We start from the raw sequence: 16,666 nt of genomic DNA on the forward strand, positions 1-16,666 counted from the left end.
TTTTTTTTTTTTTTTTTTTTTTTTTTTCTTTTCAAATTTTTGTACTGGGTGATTTCTTACCAGCTATTCTTTGTGCTCTCTCTTTCACAGACCTACAGTATAATTTCATATAATCATTAAAGAGGGAGAGGGTTCAAGAGAGAGAGAAATTAGAAGTTCTCTCCTTATCCCAAAAATAAATAAATAAATAAATAAAAAGAAGAAAAGAAAAGAAAAGATAAGATAAAAAGAATTAAAAGTTCTTTCTATGTTGCAGGCGAGAAACAATGCCCGGATTTTGATATCTGGATCATTAAGTTTGTTTAGCAACCGGTAGGGATCACTTCTAACCTATTTCCCGGAACTAACTTTAGTTCTTTTCTTCTTCTGCTTCTCAGGATCTCTTAATAATATATTTTTTTTCTCTTGTTTATAGATTTTTTAAATCTGGGGTGCAGAAGGCTGGAAGTCCAACAAGGTAAGTCGGCATGAACTAGACTGTATTACTTGATAAAAACATTCATAGTGGATGTAGAAACTTTAATCAGATTTTATAACTTTCCGTTATTCTTCTGATCAGACATGGTTGATGTCTTGGTGATCATCATGACATCTTAACGTGGAATGATGGTTGCTGTCCTTGGTTCGTAAATTGAACTTGAAAATGATTCATTAGTAAATTTTTTTTTAGTGCAACCGTTATATATAAAAATATTATCTAATGGATGGTGGAAAACAATTATGTAGCTGCATAAATTATTAATGAACTCTTGGTTTGGTCCCACAAACTGGATTGGAATTTTTGGCTAAGAATATTGCCTGAACATTGACGAGAATTTTGATCATTTAGCAATTATTAGTACTTAGCATGCTTATGAACTATTGAATATACTTGTTTAAGAGATTATGTTGTGGTAGGTATGCTAAGTCAGGCAACGAGCAGTTTTCAATTGCACTAAGCAACTGGGTTTTCCATGAGAGAGGTCATCTTAAGGTGAGGCATTTCTTTGGCTTTCTTACATGAAACTCCAATTTAACTTTTTTGGCATTTTCTACTCGGTATGAATTTGTTCTAGAAATCAGATTGTAGATGCTATAATTCTAACTGCCGCATCGGCAATTAATGCTTGTGTTTTTAGGCTGTGAATGTTAGGCACCACAAAGTTGGGGAAGCTGATGAACCAGCAATGTACAGGATTAATGATGAATTGGTAGGCTAAATAAATTCTGAATGAGATGGAAATATTTGGGTTCTTCTGACCATTGGATTCTGTTTAAAGGAATATTCAGTTGAGATTTACGAGTGGTCGGGTAAGGCGTGGGAGCCATATGTCACTGATGATGTTCAAGTGCAGTTTTACATGATGAGCCCCTATGTTCTAAAAACTTTATCAACCGACAACAAGGTATGGATTTCTTTTTGATAACTGTTTTTCGTTTCGCTTTACCTATGAATCTGATTGGACCCAAATACTAATAGCTACTTCTTCTTGTAGGGTCGTTATCATACCGCCTTCAAAGTTCCAGATGTATACGGAGTATTCCAGTTCAAGGTCGAGTATCAAAAACTTGGCTACACTACCTTATCTCTATCCAAGCAGGTAATGTTCGAATTTTATCTTGATGCAATCCATTTTAGCTTTCTGAAAATTACCATTTTCGATATTATGCAATTGCTCTTTGTTTGAAATGGAACTTGATCACTATTTTAGAACTTACTCGTGCCTCTACGCTGTGCACACACCTTTAGCACCTCTAATAGTAAACTATTTCATTCTTCATCTACTGATAAAGAACCATTGTTAAACTTAATGTCTATTACTTGAACATTCATAAATTGCAGATTCCAGTGAGACCCTTTAGGCACAATGAATATGAAAGATTCATTCCCACAGCTTATCCATACTACGGATCAGCATTTTCAATGGTACGCCTCTTTTATGTGTTTTTTTGAGATGGGAAATTGCACTCTCTTGACCCTTTTTCCGTTTGAATATCTATGCCATGTTGATTGAATCTTTTTCTGAATCACATCAGGTTTAGATTCATTAACCTTTCAATACTTATTCGGTTTTTAGTTTATTTCTTAGTTCTGTATTTTCACGGGTTTTAAAAAATACGTTTCGTTTCTAAAAAACAAAGATTACGAAACGATTAGAAGAGGTAAATAAGCTCTTCATCATTATCAATATCATAAAGTTTATTCTTCCATATTCTTAATGTGCAGTTCTATGCTTTGAAATTGGTATAAATCATAAGAATTAAATTGTGTGCAGATGGCTGGCTTCTTCATCTTCACTATTGTTCATTTATACAACAAGTAATGACCAACTTTGCAGATGCGAACTAGATCAATGTAAGAATGCAGAGCTTAGTTCTTTTTTTTTTTGTTCTGATTTTGAATTATAATTTGAGCTCGACTTCTTTTGCATATTGGAATTTTAGATGAAATGACAATTTTGTTGCTTCTTTTTAATGCTTAGTTGACGATATGATCACTTTTTATGTCAACGTCGAACCTATAAATATAAATATCTGCACGACACGATATGATAGTTTAAAACCACCTGTTCTAACACGAAATACAATTTCTGATATTTCTGAATAATTGGTCAATCTGCTTATATAATTTTCACAAAATACAATTATTCAGATGAAATTGTACCCTTTTTTTCCCTCTCAAGTTGTGTTTAAGAGAACATTTTGAATTAGGTTGGTCTTATTTTTTTTTTTCCATTATTTTTTTAAACGTCACCTCCAAAGGAAATTCCAATTGTAAAATATTGAAAATAAAATAAGTTAATTAATCCATAATATATAGTTCAATTAAAAAAAAAAAGAAAGAATTAAATAAAATTTTATGCTAATTGCTCAACTTGTAAATAGCTTTTAGAATTGAAGGGTGGAATAAAATTTTCATTTTATGTGTCGATAATTTTATTAACATTTCACATTCAAATTCGTGTCCTATGTGTATCTGAAAAATATTCTACACATTGATAAAAATAAAAAAATATTTTAAATATTGATAACTATTGTAAATATCATTTTGATCTCGATATTAAGCTTATAATACATTTAAAGAAAATAATTGTAAGCAATGCTAATATAATCTTTTAATGTAAATTATTAATTTTATTTTTCCAAATTGGATAAAAAGAAAAAAAAAATTCATAGTTGACTAATTTTGAGATTTGAACATTTAAAAGTGTTAATTTGTTTTAAAAAGTATATAATTTAAGGATAGTTAAAAATAAATAATATTAGAGACAAACCGTCCAGCAGGGAAAATAAAGAGACTAATAAAATAAAAAGCGCTAGAAGGAGGGCTTGAACCTCCGACCTTGTGGTTAACAGCCACACGCTCTAACCAACTGAGCTATTCCAGCTGATGTTAACTACACCTTTAGTTAATTATTTATTTATTTTATCATTGAGATGCATCCTCTAAATGTAAACCCGTAGCTGTTCGAGCTCGTGGAAAACTACTTTGAGAGCAGCCTCCTGACGCTGGATTTCTGTTCCTACTGCCTCAGGTGAGCTCGGGATAGTCAACTGTGTTAGACGAACGAACACAACTCTCCACAATGGTATGATATTGTCCACTTTGAACATAAACTCTCATGGTTTTGATTTGGATTTCCCAGCCTTATACGAATGGAGAGTTATTCTTAGATTATAAACCCATGACCATTCTCTAAATTAACTAATCTAGAACACTTTTCAGTGTATTCTTAGATTATAAACCCATGACTATTCCCCAAATTAACCAATGTGGGACACTTTCATCTAACAAGCTGCTCATTTTAATAGCGCCAAGGGCAGTTTGAGGAGGAGGAATCTCAAATGGTTTATGCAAATCAGTTCGCCAAAACCCTAGGGTGGCGACGATCATCGCGATGCCACCGTCGCAGCAGTGCTATCAGCAGCCTCCTAGATTCCTCTGGGTTCTTCGATGAGGGAAAAGAAGTGATAAACCTAATGTAAGTGGGGACGTACATTGTTCCTCTACTTATTTTCAATCCGAAAATACCTTCAATACCAATTTTCATGGTTTCCTCTACTTATTTATCGATTAAAATATAATTTTTATTTTAATCCATAAGTTTTACCCGTTATCGATAAACATGTCCATTTAACCACGGAGTTGGAATCGTAGAGAAGGGGCGGAGGATCTTTAATTGGATAGAGAATAGGGGGTGCAGAAAGAAATTTCTTCCCGCTAAATGGGACGGGACGGTAGGTGAAGATTCTATTTTCCATCCTGTCTTTGACCTCACCCCGACCTTGTTATATAAAACTAACCTCTATATTTTACCTAATGACAATTGAAATAGAAGATAGGGTCAAGAAGGTTTCTTTGTCCCCGCTCCACCTTATGGACATCTCTACTTCTTCACTTCCGCTTTTCAAGATATTCCTTTGACAAGCATTTGCAAGGATTATTTTATATGATAAATGTGTGAAGTTTATTTATTATGTCACTATTTTTAATCTCATAAACATAATCTAGCAAACAAAAATGGAAAAGAAAGGAAAAGAAAACAGTTCAGTAACGCTATACTCTGTAGTTTGCTTTTGTCCAAGCTATTCAAGCTGCGCAGTTCCTTCCCCTTTGATCTCAAAAACCTTCTTAAGAACATTTCCAACAACCTGTAATTTTTAACCCATTTCACAAAAGTTAAATCTCAGTCACAGACACAAAACATTCCGAGGTTTGACCAACTTTTAACTTACCTGATCTGGTGTAGAGGCACCGGAGGTCACTCCAATGGTAATATGCCCATCAGGTAGCCAGTTTTCTTTCTTCACCAACTCCCCGTGCTGTCGTGCAATTCAACGAGTTGACATGAGTATAAACGTAACGATCCTAACCCACCGCTAGCAGATATTGTCCTCTTTGGACTATCCCTTCCAGGCTTCCTCTCAAGGTCTTAAAACGCAACGGCTGGGGAGAGGTTTCTGCACCTTTATAAAGAATGTTTTGTTCCCCTCTCCAACCGATGTGGGAGCTTACAATCCACCGTCTTTAGGGGCCCAGCATCCTTATTGATATACCGCTTGGTGTCCACCCCCTTCAGGGTTCAACCTCCTTACTGAAACATCGCCCGGTGTCTGACTTTGATACTATTTGCAACGGCCCAAGCCCACTGCTAGCAGATATTATCCTTTTGGGTTTTCCCTTTTGGGCTTCCCCTCAAGGTTTTAAAACGCATTTTCTACGGAGAGATTTTCATACCCTTAAAAAGAATGTTTTGTTCTCCACTCCAACCGACGTGGTATCTCACAATAAAAGAAAAACAAATGCCAAGTAGTCTTTAGATCAACATTCTAAATTCATACTTACTTTGAGCTTGTATGATATCGAGTTTCCTGGCCCTATACGTTGCTCACTATCGATCCAGTACGACGGGATTCCTCGAGCCTCTGCAATCTCTTGAAGGTGAGAGGTGTTGCTTGAGTTCCATCCTCCAACAACTAACATGAGATCCGTATCTTCCTCCACCAGCTGGTACATGGCATCTTGACGCACCTAAGGAAAAACACCACCAATCACCATCACCAGATTTTATCGTAAATACATAATTTTGTACATTACTACGAGAAAGATCGGCCTATTATCAACGGACACGAGGCCCTTACGAGTAGTAAACTTCCATCTCATCCGTTTCGAACAATATCAACACTTTACACGACAACTTTAACATGTACAACTGCTGTGTAAGAAGAATGGAGTACTTACTTGAGTAGCATTACAGATCGTATTGAAACTAATGAAGTGTTCACTAATATTTTCAATTCCATACTTCCGCATCATAGTTTTCTCGATCAATTTTCCTGTTATCAGAATCATAAGATCAATGATTCACAGATTGCGAGTTTCTAACAAATCAATGGCTCCAAAAATTTACCAATCTCTTTTGTTTCCTCTTTGAGCATTGTGGTCTGATTAGCAATGCCAACCTTCATGAGGTCACTATCTGGATCGAATCCTTTTGACACAGCAGACTTAAATTTCTACAAACAAGCCAGAAACACGACTAATATCATGAGCGATATCATAAAGTATCAGCAAGTTCCATTAACCAAATCACTAACATGTACCTTTAAAAAATCTTCTTTAGTTGAGATCAATCCATTACTTTCAACCCCAAGAATGTAGTCGCATACATATGTCGCCTGACATCGGTTCAGATTTTAGTTTTAAAATGCTTCCTTATGCTATGAGCCAAAAGTACCAAGGATTTACCTCTACCATGTCTTTCACAATGATGTACTTTCCAGCGAACGAAGCAGTTGCTACGGTTTCTTCGTGATGATACTTGCCGTGAATTATTGATGTGTATTCTCCTTTTTTGTGCTTGTCAACAGCATTCCAAACCTATACAAAAGAAATGCAGAGGTAATCTCAGCATCAACAGCTACACTGTACCCTTACTTTTCTTCAATGATGGTACTCGGAGGGATTGTGAATGACAAGAAAATGATGGAGTACCTTGGAAACCCATGGGCAAGTTGTGTCAACAATCGTAACTTTTTTGTCACTCAGAACAAGCATTTCATCAACTGCAGCCCCAAAGGCAGGCAAAATCACAACATCTCCAGGGTTAACAACATCAAATCGTTTCTTTCCTTCCTCCAGAGGAATGTTGTACACTCCCATCTCCTCCAAACGCTGCAGACACATAGAATTTCCGAACAGTTACAGTAAGATATTTCATTCAACACATCATGTTGTTGGCTACCCTAAAAGAAAATCAGAATAAAACAACACAATAAGGAAGAGTACGATCTAAACTTGGGAGTATTGAGGATTATTGAAAGGAGTAGTCCTACATTGGCTAATTAAGAGGAAAATCATGAGTTTATAACCAAGGAACACTATCTCCATTGTTATGAGTTATTTTGGGTAAACCAAAAGTAAAACCACGAGACCTTATGCTCAAAGTGGACAATATCATACCATTCTGGAGGGTCGTGTTTCCTAATATGGTATCAAAGTCATGCCCTTAACTTAGTCATGTCAATAGAATCCTCAAATGTCGAACAAAGAAGTTGTGAGCCTCGAAAGTGTAGTCAAAAGTGACTCAAGTGTCGAATGAAGGGTGTACTTTGTTTGAGGGCTCCAGAGAAAGAAGTCGAACCTTGATTAAGCGAAGGTTGTTCGAGGGCTCCATAGGCCGAAAGGGAGGCTCTATGGTGTAACTCGTTTGAGGGGAGGATTGTTGATGATTATTGAAAGGAGTAGTCCCACGTTGGCTAAATAAGAGGAAGATCATGGGTTTATAAGTAAGGATATTCGGGGAAAACAAAAGCAAAACCATGAGAGCTTACGTTCAAAGTGGACTAATCATACCATTGTTGAGGGTCATGATTCCTAACCGGGAGAAGTTCTTTACTACATAAATATTTACAGTACTACTACAACATGGATCATTCTTTCGTATCCATTTCATTATGTATTGAAGTCGCTAAATAAAATAACTTAACAACAACTCAACATTTTCAAGCACAGACCGAAAGAGAGTGTTTCAAATGACATTTTAAGTGCTACAAAACACTTGGAAAGTAATTTCAAACACACCCTTAGTATGTACTAGAACATTTGTGATCATTGTGTAACCAATGAAACAGTAAAGGCAAGAAAAGTTAAACCATCAAAAGGACCTTGTTAACAGTTGGGTTGTGAATAATCTCATTGGTAATCCATATCGTTTCACTCGGAAACTGTTTCCTCGCTTCATAAGCAATCTGCACAGCTCGTTCCACTCCCCAACAAAAGCCATAAGCTCCAGCCAATTTGACAGTAACATTCCCCCAAGTGAACCGATTCCCATTTTCATTCAGAGTATTCACAACTTCACCTAAGCCATTCAATACAAAGAAAAATTGGCACCAACAAAACGAGGATTCAACACACTAAAATCATCATTCAAATACAACAAAAACTCACTTGTAAACTCGCTGCTCATGAGCTTCAACGTCTCCTCCTTATGCTCAAACCCTTTCCGATTATAGTTTTCACCTCTGGAAAAGTTCTTCCAGAACAGCTTCGCATCGAAATCGGGATTGACCGACGAAGAATCAGCTGTGCACCGAACCAAAAGGGGTTTCCAGCACCGGAGAGCTCCGCCGCCGGAGAATCTCTTCGATGAAACAGAGTCTACACGTAGGGGAAGACGGGGGATCTGCAGAGAAATCGCCATGGGAAACGGTGGTGTAACAACAACGAAGAATGGACGTTGACGTAGAAATATAAACGCACAGCATTGTTGGTGCTTCGTAAATTACGTTTCAAATTCAAAGTCCAAATCCGGAAAAGTTCTACTCATTAAAATAGTGAAATCAATGAACAGGTATACCGAATCTTGATCCTACTTTACAGATTACCTCCTCCGATTAGCAGAGATGGTGGGTAGTTGAAAGCATGGAACGACTACGAGTGAAAAAACATCGAACTTTTGGAAGAACGTTGAACTTTATTTCGCTCATTTTTCAAATAAAAATATCTCTTTTATCTTAAAAAAAACAATATACTTAAAAAAAAAGTTTTTAATAATATCTAATTTTAGATTAAAAAAAATAATAATTGAAGGAGTTTGATTAATATTAAAAAATAAAAATTATTATTTTTATATTTAAAATAATTTAATATTAATATTGTTCAACTTTCTTTAAAAAATTTAAAATACTTTTAACCTAATTAAATTCCCTAAAATTTTAATAATGGACGAAAATCACTTAGATTATCATGTCAAAAAGTTTTTTAAAATTAGTTAAAAAGGTTTTAAACTATTTTTAAAAAATTTAAAAATTAAAGTTATTAAAAATTTAAAAATATTTTTGAATAGATATTAGAAATTAAAAGATATATTTTTTTAAAAGATATTTTCGAAAGAAAAATATTATCCGTAAAATTATATTCTACAATATTTAGAATAAATATAATGGTAACATTAAATAACATTATTTAGTAAAAGTGGAAAAGTAAAATAAACTAAAAGTAATTTACTTTTCAAATAAACTATAGTTTTATTTTTATTTTTATTTTTAAATTTAAGAATATTATTGAATGAAAGCAGAAAATATTTTATTAATTTAGCATTAAATAAAAAAAAAATACAAAAGATTCTAAGATACCAAGCGTCTACAGCAATCATGAACCGGATATTTCATCGGACCAAAACGACGTCGTTTGCCGTAAGCAATAATACGACGTAGTATTGCTTTTGCTCTCTCTGGACTCCGGACTTCTCTTCTCGCTCACAAGTTTGCTCTCTTTTTTTTTTTTTTTTTTTTAAATTAATTATTTTTTTTAATTTTTGTTTTATTTACTTCATCGGAGCGACTGCCATTTAGTCGTTGTCCTTTCACTCTCTTCGCCGGCTTTTCCAACGATCTCCCCGGAGGGAAACGTTCTCCGGCGTTCCCCGATTCTCCGGATCGGATTTATTCATCGAATCTCTCTCGTTATCGATTGATATTTTTTCTTACTTGTATTACCAACTGAGCTTTGCTTTTTTATTTTATTTTTTTCCATCTGACTTCAATTTGTCTTTCTATTTCCCCAATTCGATTTCGCTATTTCTTTCGCCAATTTTTCAATGGAGGACTGCATCAGCAGCGATGAAGACTACTATGACTCCGATCGTGAGTCTCTTCAGGGTCTCGAGAACGAGGACTCTGAAATTCAGTGGGTTTCTAAAGGTCCCGCGACTAAGGTATTCTATTTTTTTTGGTACGAGGAGGGATTCTAATTGCGATTGATTACTTGGTTTGCTGATTGAAAGTTGTAACTCTTGTTGTTGGTTTCAATTTTAGTGAGTTTCTTTTGTGGTGATAGCAGGGAATGAATTGATTGGGTTGAAATATAACGCTCCTTGTTTTGTTTTTTGGACTCTTACTGTTTTTGTTGTTATTATTACTCTTCTGAAAAAAAAGAGGTTTTTCTCCAAGTTTGTGATGATGGGGCGGCGGAATTTGGTGCATAATGCTTGGAATTTCTTTCCTGTTGAGATTCATGTGAATTTTCTAATCAATCATGCTTATGACAACCCTTTTTGTTGTTTGCAGGTTATTACAAAGGAATCTCTCCTTGCTGCACAGGTTTAGCACCGGTTCTTCCCATCATATAAAAGACACTTTATCTCATTCTATTCTTTCATTGGATTCATGGGTTCTTTTTCGTTATTTGAATCTGATTTTAGGGCCGTTTTGTTTTCGTGTAGAAGGAGGACATGCGTAGAGTAATGGAGTTACTATCATTGAGGGAGCACCATGCTCGGACCTTACTCATTCATTACCGATGGGATGTAGAGAAATTGTTTGCAGTACTTGTGGAGAAAGGGAAAGGTCACTTGTTTGCTACTGCTGGTGTTACTATGATTGAGAATCGAAGTAATTGTTCCTCTGAGACTTCCTCCGTGGTGATGTGTGATATCTGCATGGAGGAAGTACATAGCAATGATGCAACAAGAGTGGATTGTGGTCATTGCTTTTGCAATAACTGTAAGCCTTTTATTTCCCTCTAAAATTAGATTTCAAATGGCCTTGTGAACTGATATTGTAAAGATTGTCTGTGATGTTAGTTGTAAGCAATTGTTATGGAATCAAATTGTGCTAAGTCCGTATAAATGACTAATAATTGGCTGAGCTTTATTTCTTGCTTCAGGTTGGACTGAACATTTCATTGTGAAAATAAATGAGGGTCAGAGTCGTAGAATCAGATGCATGGCCCACAAATGTAATGCAATTTGTGATGAAGCTGTTGTTAGGAATCTAGTCAGTAAAAGGCATCCAGATCTTGCCAATAAATTTGATCGTTTCCTTCTTGAATCATACATCGAGGATAACAAAAGAGTCAAGTGGTGTCCAAGCGCTCCTCATTGCGGCAATGCTATACGCGTGGAGGATGATGAGTTCTGTGAAGTAGAATGTTCTTGTGGTCTTCAGTTTTGTTTCAGTTGCTTATCAGATGCTCACTCGCCGTGTTCATGTTTGATGTGGGAACTTTGGATTAAGAAGTGCCGAGATGAATCTGAAACTGTTAACTGGATTACAGTTCATACAAAGCCCTGTCCAAAGTGCCACAAACCTGTGGAGAAGAATGGAGGCTGTAATCTCGTCAGCTGCATCTGTGGTCAAGCATTTTGGTAAGATTATACTATTTTTTTAATCATTTTCTTTGTTATAGTTTTTTTTTTTCAGTAAATGGGTGAAATGGAGCATTCTGTTCAAAACTACTTATATATGAGACCTGAAATCAAACTTTCAGATAGCGATGATCCCTTTCATATATTGGCGAGACTTTGAGGCAGATAGCTCATTTTCATATTTTGCTGAAACTGAGACCGACACTGCAAGTATTGGCCAGTGTGGTACTCGTCAGATACTTACTGTTCATAGTTAGGTTCGATATAAGACAAATGGTCATACATCTAAATTCTTCTCTTGAAAAGCATACATGATTTTAGCGGCCTTGAAGAAGTAACTTTCTGCATTTCATTTGATGTGAAAATGTTCTGAAGAATCTAGTCATTTGGTGCCCTTTCTGTCTCTTTCGATGAACAAAATTATTTTTCTTTGCTATTGTCTTTTTAATATATGCCATTGATTCATATAATAGTGCACCACTTTTTGAGGTCTCAAACAATTTGTGAGTGGTCAATAATCTTCGTGATTTTTTAAAATAATTTTTTCTTACCTTTTGGGAATTTGCTAATTTGTTATCAATAGAATTTTAATGATCTCACATCATGGTTTGTTTTTTCTTTATAGATGATAGATTAGTTAGATGTATATTGGAAATTTCGAGCAAGTTATAAGAAGGATTGCAGTTACTTATTTAGATAGTACTACCTAATCCATCTCCATTACTTTGATTGAAACTTAGAATAGGAAAAAATTCAATTGAATATTATGGTTTGAAATACCATAATTCACTCTAATATTTTTCTACATTCACTTGAACAAGTTCAATATAATTTATTTAATCATTTTAGCCTTATGCTGGTTATAGATTCTGTAAAAATACGAATCTCCATGATCTAAGGAAATAAGTTTAGTTAGGTGCGAAGCATGATGTGTGAAAGATGGTTATTTTTTCTTTTAACTCACCAAATAATTACTTAAACCTTGCTTCAATTTGAATATAAATTCATAAAAGTCGAGCATTTAGTGCTTAAGACATAAGTTTATGATAGTAGAACTGTTTCTTTTTCCAATTGTTAATTCTTTACAATAAAATTCATTTGAATAATATTTTCATAAACACTTCAATTTTAGCATATGGACCGCAGTAGTTAATTTCATCTCTTAACCAGCTACTTGTTTCTATTTTAGCTATGTTCTTCTCACCTTGTTTTACTTTTATTAAGTGGGTCTAAGTTTCTAATTCCCATCCTTCTGGTACAGTTGGCTGTGTGGTGGAGCCACTGGTCGAGAGCACACTTGGTCGAGTATTTCTGGTCATAGTTGTGGGCGTTACAAAGAAGAATCAGAACAGAAAGCTGAGCGAGCAAAACGGGATTTGTACCGTTATATGCACTATCATAATCGATACAAAGCTCATACAGATTCTTTTAAGCTTGAAAGCAAATTGAAGGAATCCATACAAGAGAAGATCTCGATTTCTGAAGAGAAGGAATCTATGCTCAGAGATTTTAGTTGGGTAAACAATGGACTGTGTAGACTTTTCAGATCAAGGCGGGTTCTATCATACTCTTACCCATTTGCGTTCTACATGTTTGGGGATGAGCTATTCAAAGACGAGATGACTCAGGAGGAAAGGGAGATAAGGCAGCATCTATTTGAGGACCAACAGCAGCAACTTGAGGCAAATGTTGAGAAGCTCTCCAAGTTTTTAGAGGAACCGTTTGATCAATACACGAAAGACAGGGTAATGGATATAAGGATGCAAGTCATCAATCTGTCGGTTATCACCGATACCCTCTGCAAGAAGATGTAAGTATACTGAGCTATCTGTTCTAAAAACGTGTAAAGCTCTTGGAAGTCATGTCTTATTCTAACGCAGGTACGACTGTATTGAGAATGATCTTCTGGGTTCACTTGAACTGGGTATCCACAATATTGCTCCTTACAAGTCGAAGGGCATTGAGAAGGCGCTGGAGCTTTCTGCTTGTTGGAACAGCAAAGCAAATAATACAGACAAATATCTGCCATCAGACTGTGGAACAAGTGGTAAAGTGGAGAGTACTTTTCTACACTTTTTTATTCATCCCTATTTGGTTCACAAATCGTGATTTCGATTCGTCTGTCTCAGTTCTCAAATTTTGATCTCAATGCGTCTGTCTCTTGACAGTGTCCCTTATTTTTTAAAATATGCATTTATCATCTACATCTCTAAATCAAGATTATTGGGCATTGCTTGGTCTTTCTTTAGTCAGATAAATCTTTATTTTGGGCCTATTTGATGTGGAATTCTTAGAATTATTTTCAGTCAATTTCTGAGACAATATATAAAGAAAACTACCTGCAATACCGCTTTGTATAGATACTGGGTATAAAAGTTTTACTGATGGTATAAATGCAGGAGGATTGTCAGAGCGGAATAGACTGAGTAGCTTGAATTCCGATGAGAACGGATGCTCGTCTAGGAAGCGTGCCAGAGCCGAAGTCGTTACTGGCAACTGCTTCGATCTAAACTTACCTGCTGAGGTTGTTGATAGAAACTGATCTCTGGAAGTTGCGAGTTTATAACGTATAGTTGTACAGATCTGACATAAAACATTAGCTTCGTTAGCACGGGGATGGGCAATCGAGGATTGGCAATCCTAGGTATTTTTAACTCTTTACTCTTTGTTTATCAAGTTTGTCTCAGGTTGAATATATTGTCTTCGGCTGAGCTATATTTTGAAAGAGAATTATCTTTAAGTTTCACGTTCTTTACTTTTGAAAATCCGCAAATTGTACATAGCAGTGATATCGGGATTTGATGATGGTATTTGGAATGTAAATGCTTAATTCTCAGCTTGAGACAGACAAGAGGGTATATGCATTTTGAGCTCTAGTCTAATATTCTCTCTTGCTGGAAGTCAAATTTCTATGCTGTGTTTTATTTGATGTTTCCTGAAGTTCATGTCGTGTGCCATGAACATTTCCATGTCTCTGGTGATCTGTTTTTGGTCATATCCTGATCTTTGCCTTTTACGGGGAAGAAATAATGATAAAAGCTGGTTATAGCTGTTGGAATCTTTGGCATTTCATGATTTTGTTTTTAATTTAGTTGAACACGGGAGTAAAGTCGAACCTTCAACTTCTTCTTGATTGAAGATATGTGTTTTAACTAGTTGTTCGACCCCTTGAGTGGTTTATAATTGGAAGTGTCACTTTTTTGGCGGTTATAGCGGTTAGAACGTTCCACATTTCATGATTTTGTTTTTAGTTAAACACATGGAGTGAAGTCGAACCTTCAACTTCTTGGTTGAAGATGTGTATTTTAATTAGTTGAGTTATGCTTATGTTGACGTTTTGAGTGGTTTATAATTGGAAGTGTGACTTTTTTGGCAGCTTATAGCTCTTAGAATGTTCCATGATTTTGTTTTTAGTAAAAAACATGGGAGCGAAGTCGAATTTTCAACTTCTTCTTGATTGAAAATATATATTTTAACTAGTTGAGTTATGTCAATGTTAACATTTTTAGTGGTTTATAAGTGGAAGTGTGACTTTTTTGACGGGTTATAGGTGTTAGAATGTTTCACATTTCATGGTTTTGTTTTTAGGTAAACACGTGGGAGTGAAGTCGAACCTTCAACTCCTTGGTTGAAATGTGTTTTAACTAGTTGATTTATGCTTATGTTGACGTTTTATGTAGTTTATAATTTGAAGTTTCACTTTTTTTTGGCAGGTTTTAGTGGTAGAATGTTCGACTCTTCAACTTTAACTTTTATATCGATGATATATATTTTAACTAGTCAAATTTTGACTTAAAACTTTCCGCGTTAGGACTGAATTATTATTATTATTCTTTAGCTTTGATTGATGCCTCTTCAATGGCTAAACTAAGGAAATATTCTTCTCACTTTGGACTTTTCTTCATAATTAGTTGTTTCGGGGTTGTGATAATCGATAGAATTCTTTGAGTTCAAAGATTTAAATTCTCGACATATACTAAAGTTATTGAATATAAGAATTATAGAAAGTTTTTTATTGATTAGAAGCTATGAATGCAATATTATCTCATAAATGATGAATCATTTAACTTGAATTAACACTTAATTTTGAAATTGTTAACTTTAAAGATGATAAATCAAATGTTTAATATTTAATTTGGAAGTTTTTATAGGATAATTAACTTAAATTTGATTTAAATTACATTATTGTAAATATTCTCACACTTTGATGTAAAAAAAAAAAAACAATAACTAAAAAATCCTATTCAAATGTTTCAATTTAAATTAGAATTTAAAATAAAATAATAGAGCAACAAATTACATTTGAAGTAAAAATTGAGAATTGACAAATAATTTGGTTAGAAAATCTACCAAATTTTTTGAAAAAATAACTTTTTAAAATTAATTAATGGTTAAATATTATTTAGAATTAGTTTTAAATTAATTACCTTATTTTATTTTATTTAATGGTTATTATACCTAGAATTTAACCTTTTAACATTTTTAAAACATTAATGCAACTTTTTAAAATTCAAAGGAGATACATAAGTTTTGTTAGATGAAAGTCCGACATCTCGACTGGGTTTCTAATCAAATAATACTATCCTCATTGGTATGAGGCCTTTTGAAGAAGCCCGAACTAAAGCACGAGAGTTTATGCTTAAAGTAGACAATACATCTCGACTGGGTTTATAATTAAATAATACTATCCTCATTGGTATGAGGCCTTTTGAGGAAGCCCGAACTAAAGCTCGAGAGTTTATGCTTAAAGTAGACAATTTCATACAATTGTGGAGACTTGTGTTCATCTAACATAGTATCAGAGTTATGTCAATAGAATTCTCAAATGTCAAGCAAATGACTCCAAAAGAAAAGAAATAGGCATAGTAAAAAATGATTAAGAAACCATAAATTCAAAACAAAAGAAGTTAGAGCCTCGATTAAAGGAAGACATACTTGGTTTGAAAGGAAGTGTCGGACGAAAGCCACACCTGGACTAATGTAGAATTTGAAAAGATTAAGTCCAATGCAATTTAAACAATTATGACATATACTATAAACGTGGAGGGAATCACTTCGGCCAATCAATATACATATAGAGCACAAGAGTCGCTTGTAATCTTCTAATTTGGCCACCAGAAACCACTTATTTGGCGGATTCTGATTCCAAGTCTTGTGCTTTTCCAAACCCCACTTCCCATGTTTGCATTCCCTTTCTTCCCCTCAAAACCCTAGGCGGAGCCGGAGAAAGCACCGCCCATGGAAGAAGACAGCATAGATATGGTTCTGGCCAGAGCCACCGACCTCCGATTGAAGATCAGCAACTGCATTCACAATGCAACAACCACTGCTAGAACGGGAAATGAAGCCGCTGACGACGGCGGTTCCGCCTCCAAAACTCTGGTCGGAGATACGGAGGACGATGAAGAAGTAGAACGACTTTTGAGTGTCTGCGATGCTCTCGAGTCCTTGGAGACTCAGCTCTCCTCGTTGCAGGTTTTCTCTTAATTGGAATAATTTTTTTTTTTTTTTTTTTTTTTTTTTTTTTTTTTTTC

The 16,666-nt window shown here is 34.9% G+C and overlaps 4 protein-coding genes and 1 non-coding gene across 6 annotated transcripts in view; 3 read left to right on the forward strand and 2 right to left on the reverse strand.

The window, feature by feature from the left end:
- The window catches only part of LOC111484246 (dolichyl-diphosphooligosaccharide--protein glycosyltransferase 48 kDa subunit-like), a 4,586-nt gene extending 2,109 nt beyond the window's left edge, over positions 1-2,477 (forward strand). The window contains exons 6-13 of the mRNA XM_023130769.1: positions 257-312; positions 416-457; positions 898-973; positions 1,119-1,190; positions 1,260-1,385; positions 1,476-1,580; positions 1,823-1,906; positions 2,256-2,477. Of these exons, the coding sequence (XP_022986537.1) occupies positions 257-312; positions 416-457; positions 898-973; positions 1,119-1,190; positions 1,260-1,385; positions 1,476-1,580; positions 1,823-1,906; positions 2,256-2,303 (609 nt within the window). The 3' untranslated portion in view covers positions 2,304-2,477. The remainder of the gene's footprint in view (positions 1-256; positions 313-415; positions 458-897; positions 974-1,118; positions 1,191-1,259; positions 1,386-1,475; positions 1,581-1,822; positions 1,907-2,255) is intronic.
- Positions 2,478-3,294: 817 nt separating this feature from the next.
- On the reverse strand, positions 3,295-3,368 carry TRNAN-GUU. The gene has a single exon. It is a non-coding gene; the product is annotated as a tRNA-Asn (tRNA).
- Positions 3,369-4,411: 1,043 nt separating this feature from the next.
- On the reverse strand, positions 4,412-8,459 carry LOC111484238 (4-hydroxy-3-methylbut-2-enyl diphosphate reductase, chloroplastic-like). 2 transcript variants are annotated; one of them, XM_023130757.1, is made up of 11 exons: positions 8,371-8,459; positions 7,934-8,168; positions 7,648-7,844; positions 6,476-6,655; positions 6,230-6,361; positions 6,085-6,159; positions 5,892-5,997; positions 5,723-5,817; positions 5,327-5,512; positions 4,717-4,803; positions 4,427-4,632 (listed from the first exon to the last, which is right to left on the reverse strand). In XM_023130757.1, the coding sequence occupies exons 2-11, from the start codon at positions 7,950-7,952 to the stop codon at positions 4,567-4,569; spliced, it is 1,143 nt and encodes a 380-aa protein (XP_022986525.1). In that variant the 5' UTR covers positions 7,953-8,168; positions 8,371-8,459; the 3' UTR covers positions 4,427-4,566. The 2 variants fall into 2 exon arrangements, with proteins under 2 accessions (XP_022986524.1, XP_022986525.1); XM_023130756.1 differs by having other exon boundaries at positions 4,412-4,632; positions 7,934-8,459.
- An 848-nt stretch (positions 8,460-9,307) lies between these two features.
- LOC111484213 (probable E3 ubiquitin-protein ligase ARI2) lies at positions 9,308-14,061 on the forward strand. The gene is made up of 7 exons (XM_023130724.1): positions 9,308-9,701; positions 10,054-10,086; positions 10,209-10,488; positions 10,652-11,132; positions 12,394-12,942; positions 13,013-13,179; positions 13,532-14,061. The coding sequence occupies exons 1-7, from the start codon at positions 9,585-9,587 to the stop codon at positions 13,672-13,674; spliced, it is 1,770 nt and encodes a 589-aa protein (XP_022986492.1). The 5' UTR covers positions 9,308-9,584; the 3' UTR covers positions 13,675-14,061.
- A 2,151-nt stretch (positions 14,062-16,212) lies between these two features.
- The window catches only part of LOC111484002 (plastid division protein PDV2-like), a 5,330-nt gene continuing 4,876 nt past the window's right edge, over positions 16,213-16,666 (forward strand). Inside the window, exon 1 of the mRNA XM_023130416.1 lies at positions 16,213-16,607. Within this exon, the coding sequence (XP_022986184.1) occupies positions 16,371-16,607 (237 nt within the window). The 5' untranslated portion in view covers positions 16,213-16,370. The remainder of the gene's footprint in view (positions 16,608-16,666) is intronic.

Source organism: Cucurbita maxima, unplaced genomic scaffold (assembly GCF_002738345.1).
Source record: "Cucurbita maxima cultivar Rimu unplaced genomic scaffold, Cmax_1.0 Cma_Scf00009, whole genome shotgun sequence".
In the NCBI taxonomy this organism is placed as follows: Eukaryota; Viridiplantae; Streptophyta; class Magnoliopsida; order Cucurbitales; family Cucurbitaceae; genus Cucurbita; species Cucurbita maxima.

Coding starts and splice junctions, on each gene's coding strand:
- LOC111484213 (XM_023130724.1), top strand. CDS start 9,585: ATGGAGGACTGCATCAGCAGCGATGAAGACTACTATGACTCCGATCGT. Junction 10,489..10,651: donor TCATTGCTTTTGCAATAACT/GTAAGCCTTTTA, acceptor TTCTTGCTTCAG/GTTGGACTGAACATTTCATT. Junction 12,943..13,012: donor GATACCCTCTGCAAGAAGAT/GTAAGTATACTG, acceptor ATTCTAACGCAG/GTACGACTGTATTGAGAATG.
- LOC111484238 (XM_023130756.1), bottom strand. CDS start 8,186: ATGGCGATTTCTCTGCAGATCCCCCGTCTTCCCCTACGTGTAGACTCT. Junction 6,656..7,647: donor ACAACCCAACTGTTAACAAG/GTCCTTTTGATG, acceptor ATGTGTCTGCAG/CGTTTGGAGGAGATGGGAGT. Junction 5,998..6,084: donor CTAAAGAAGATTTTTTAAAG/GTACATGTTAGT, acceptor GCTTGTTTGTAG/AAATTTAAGTCTGCTGTGTC.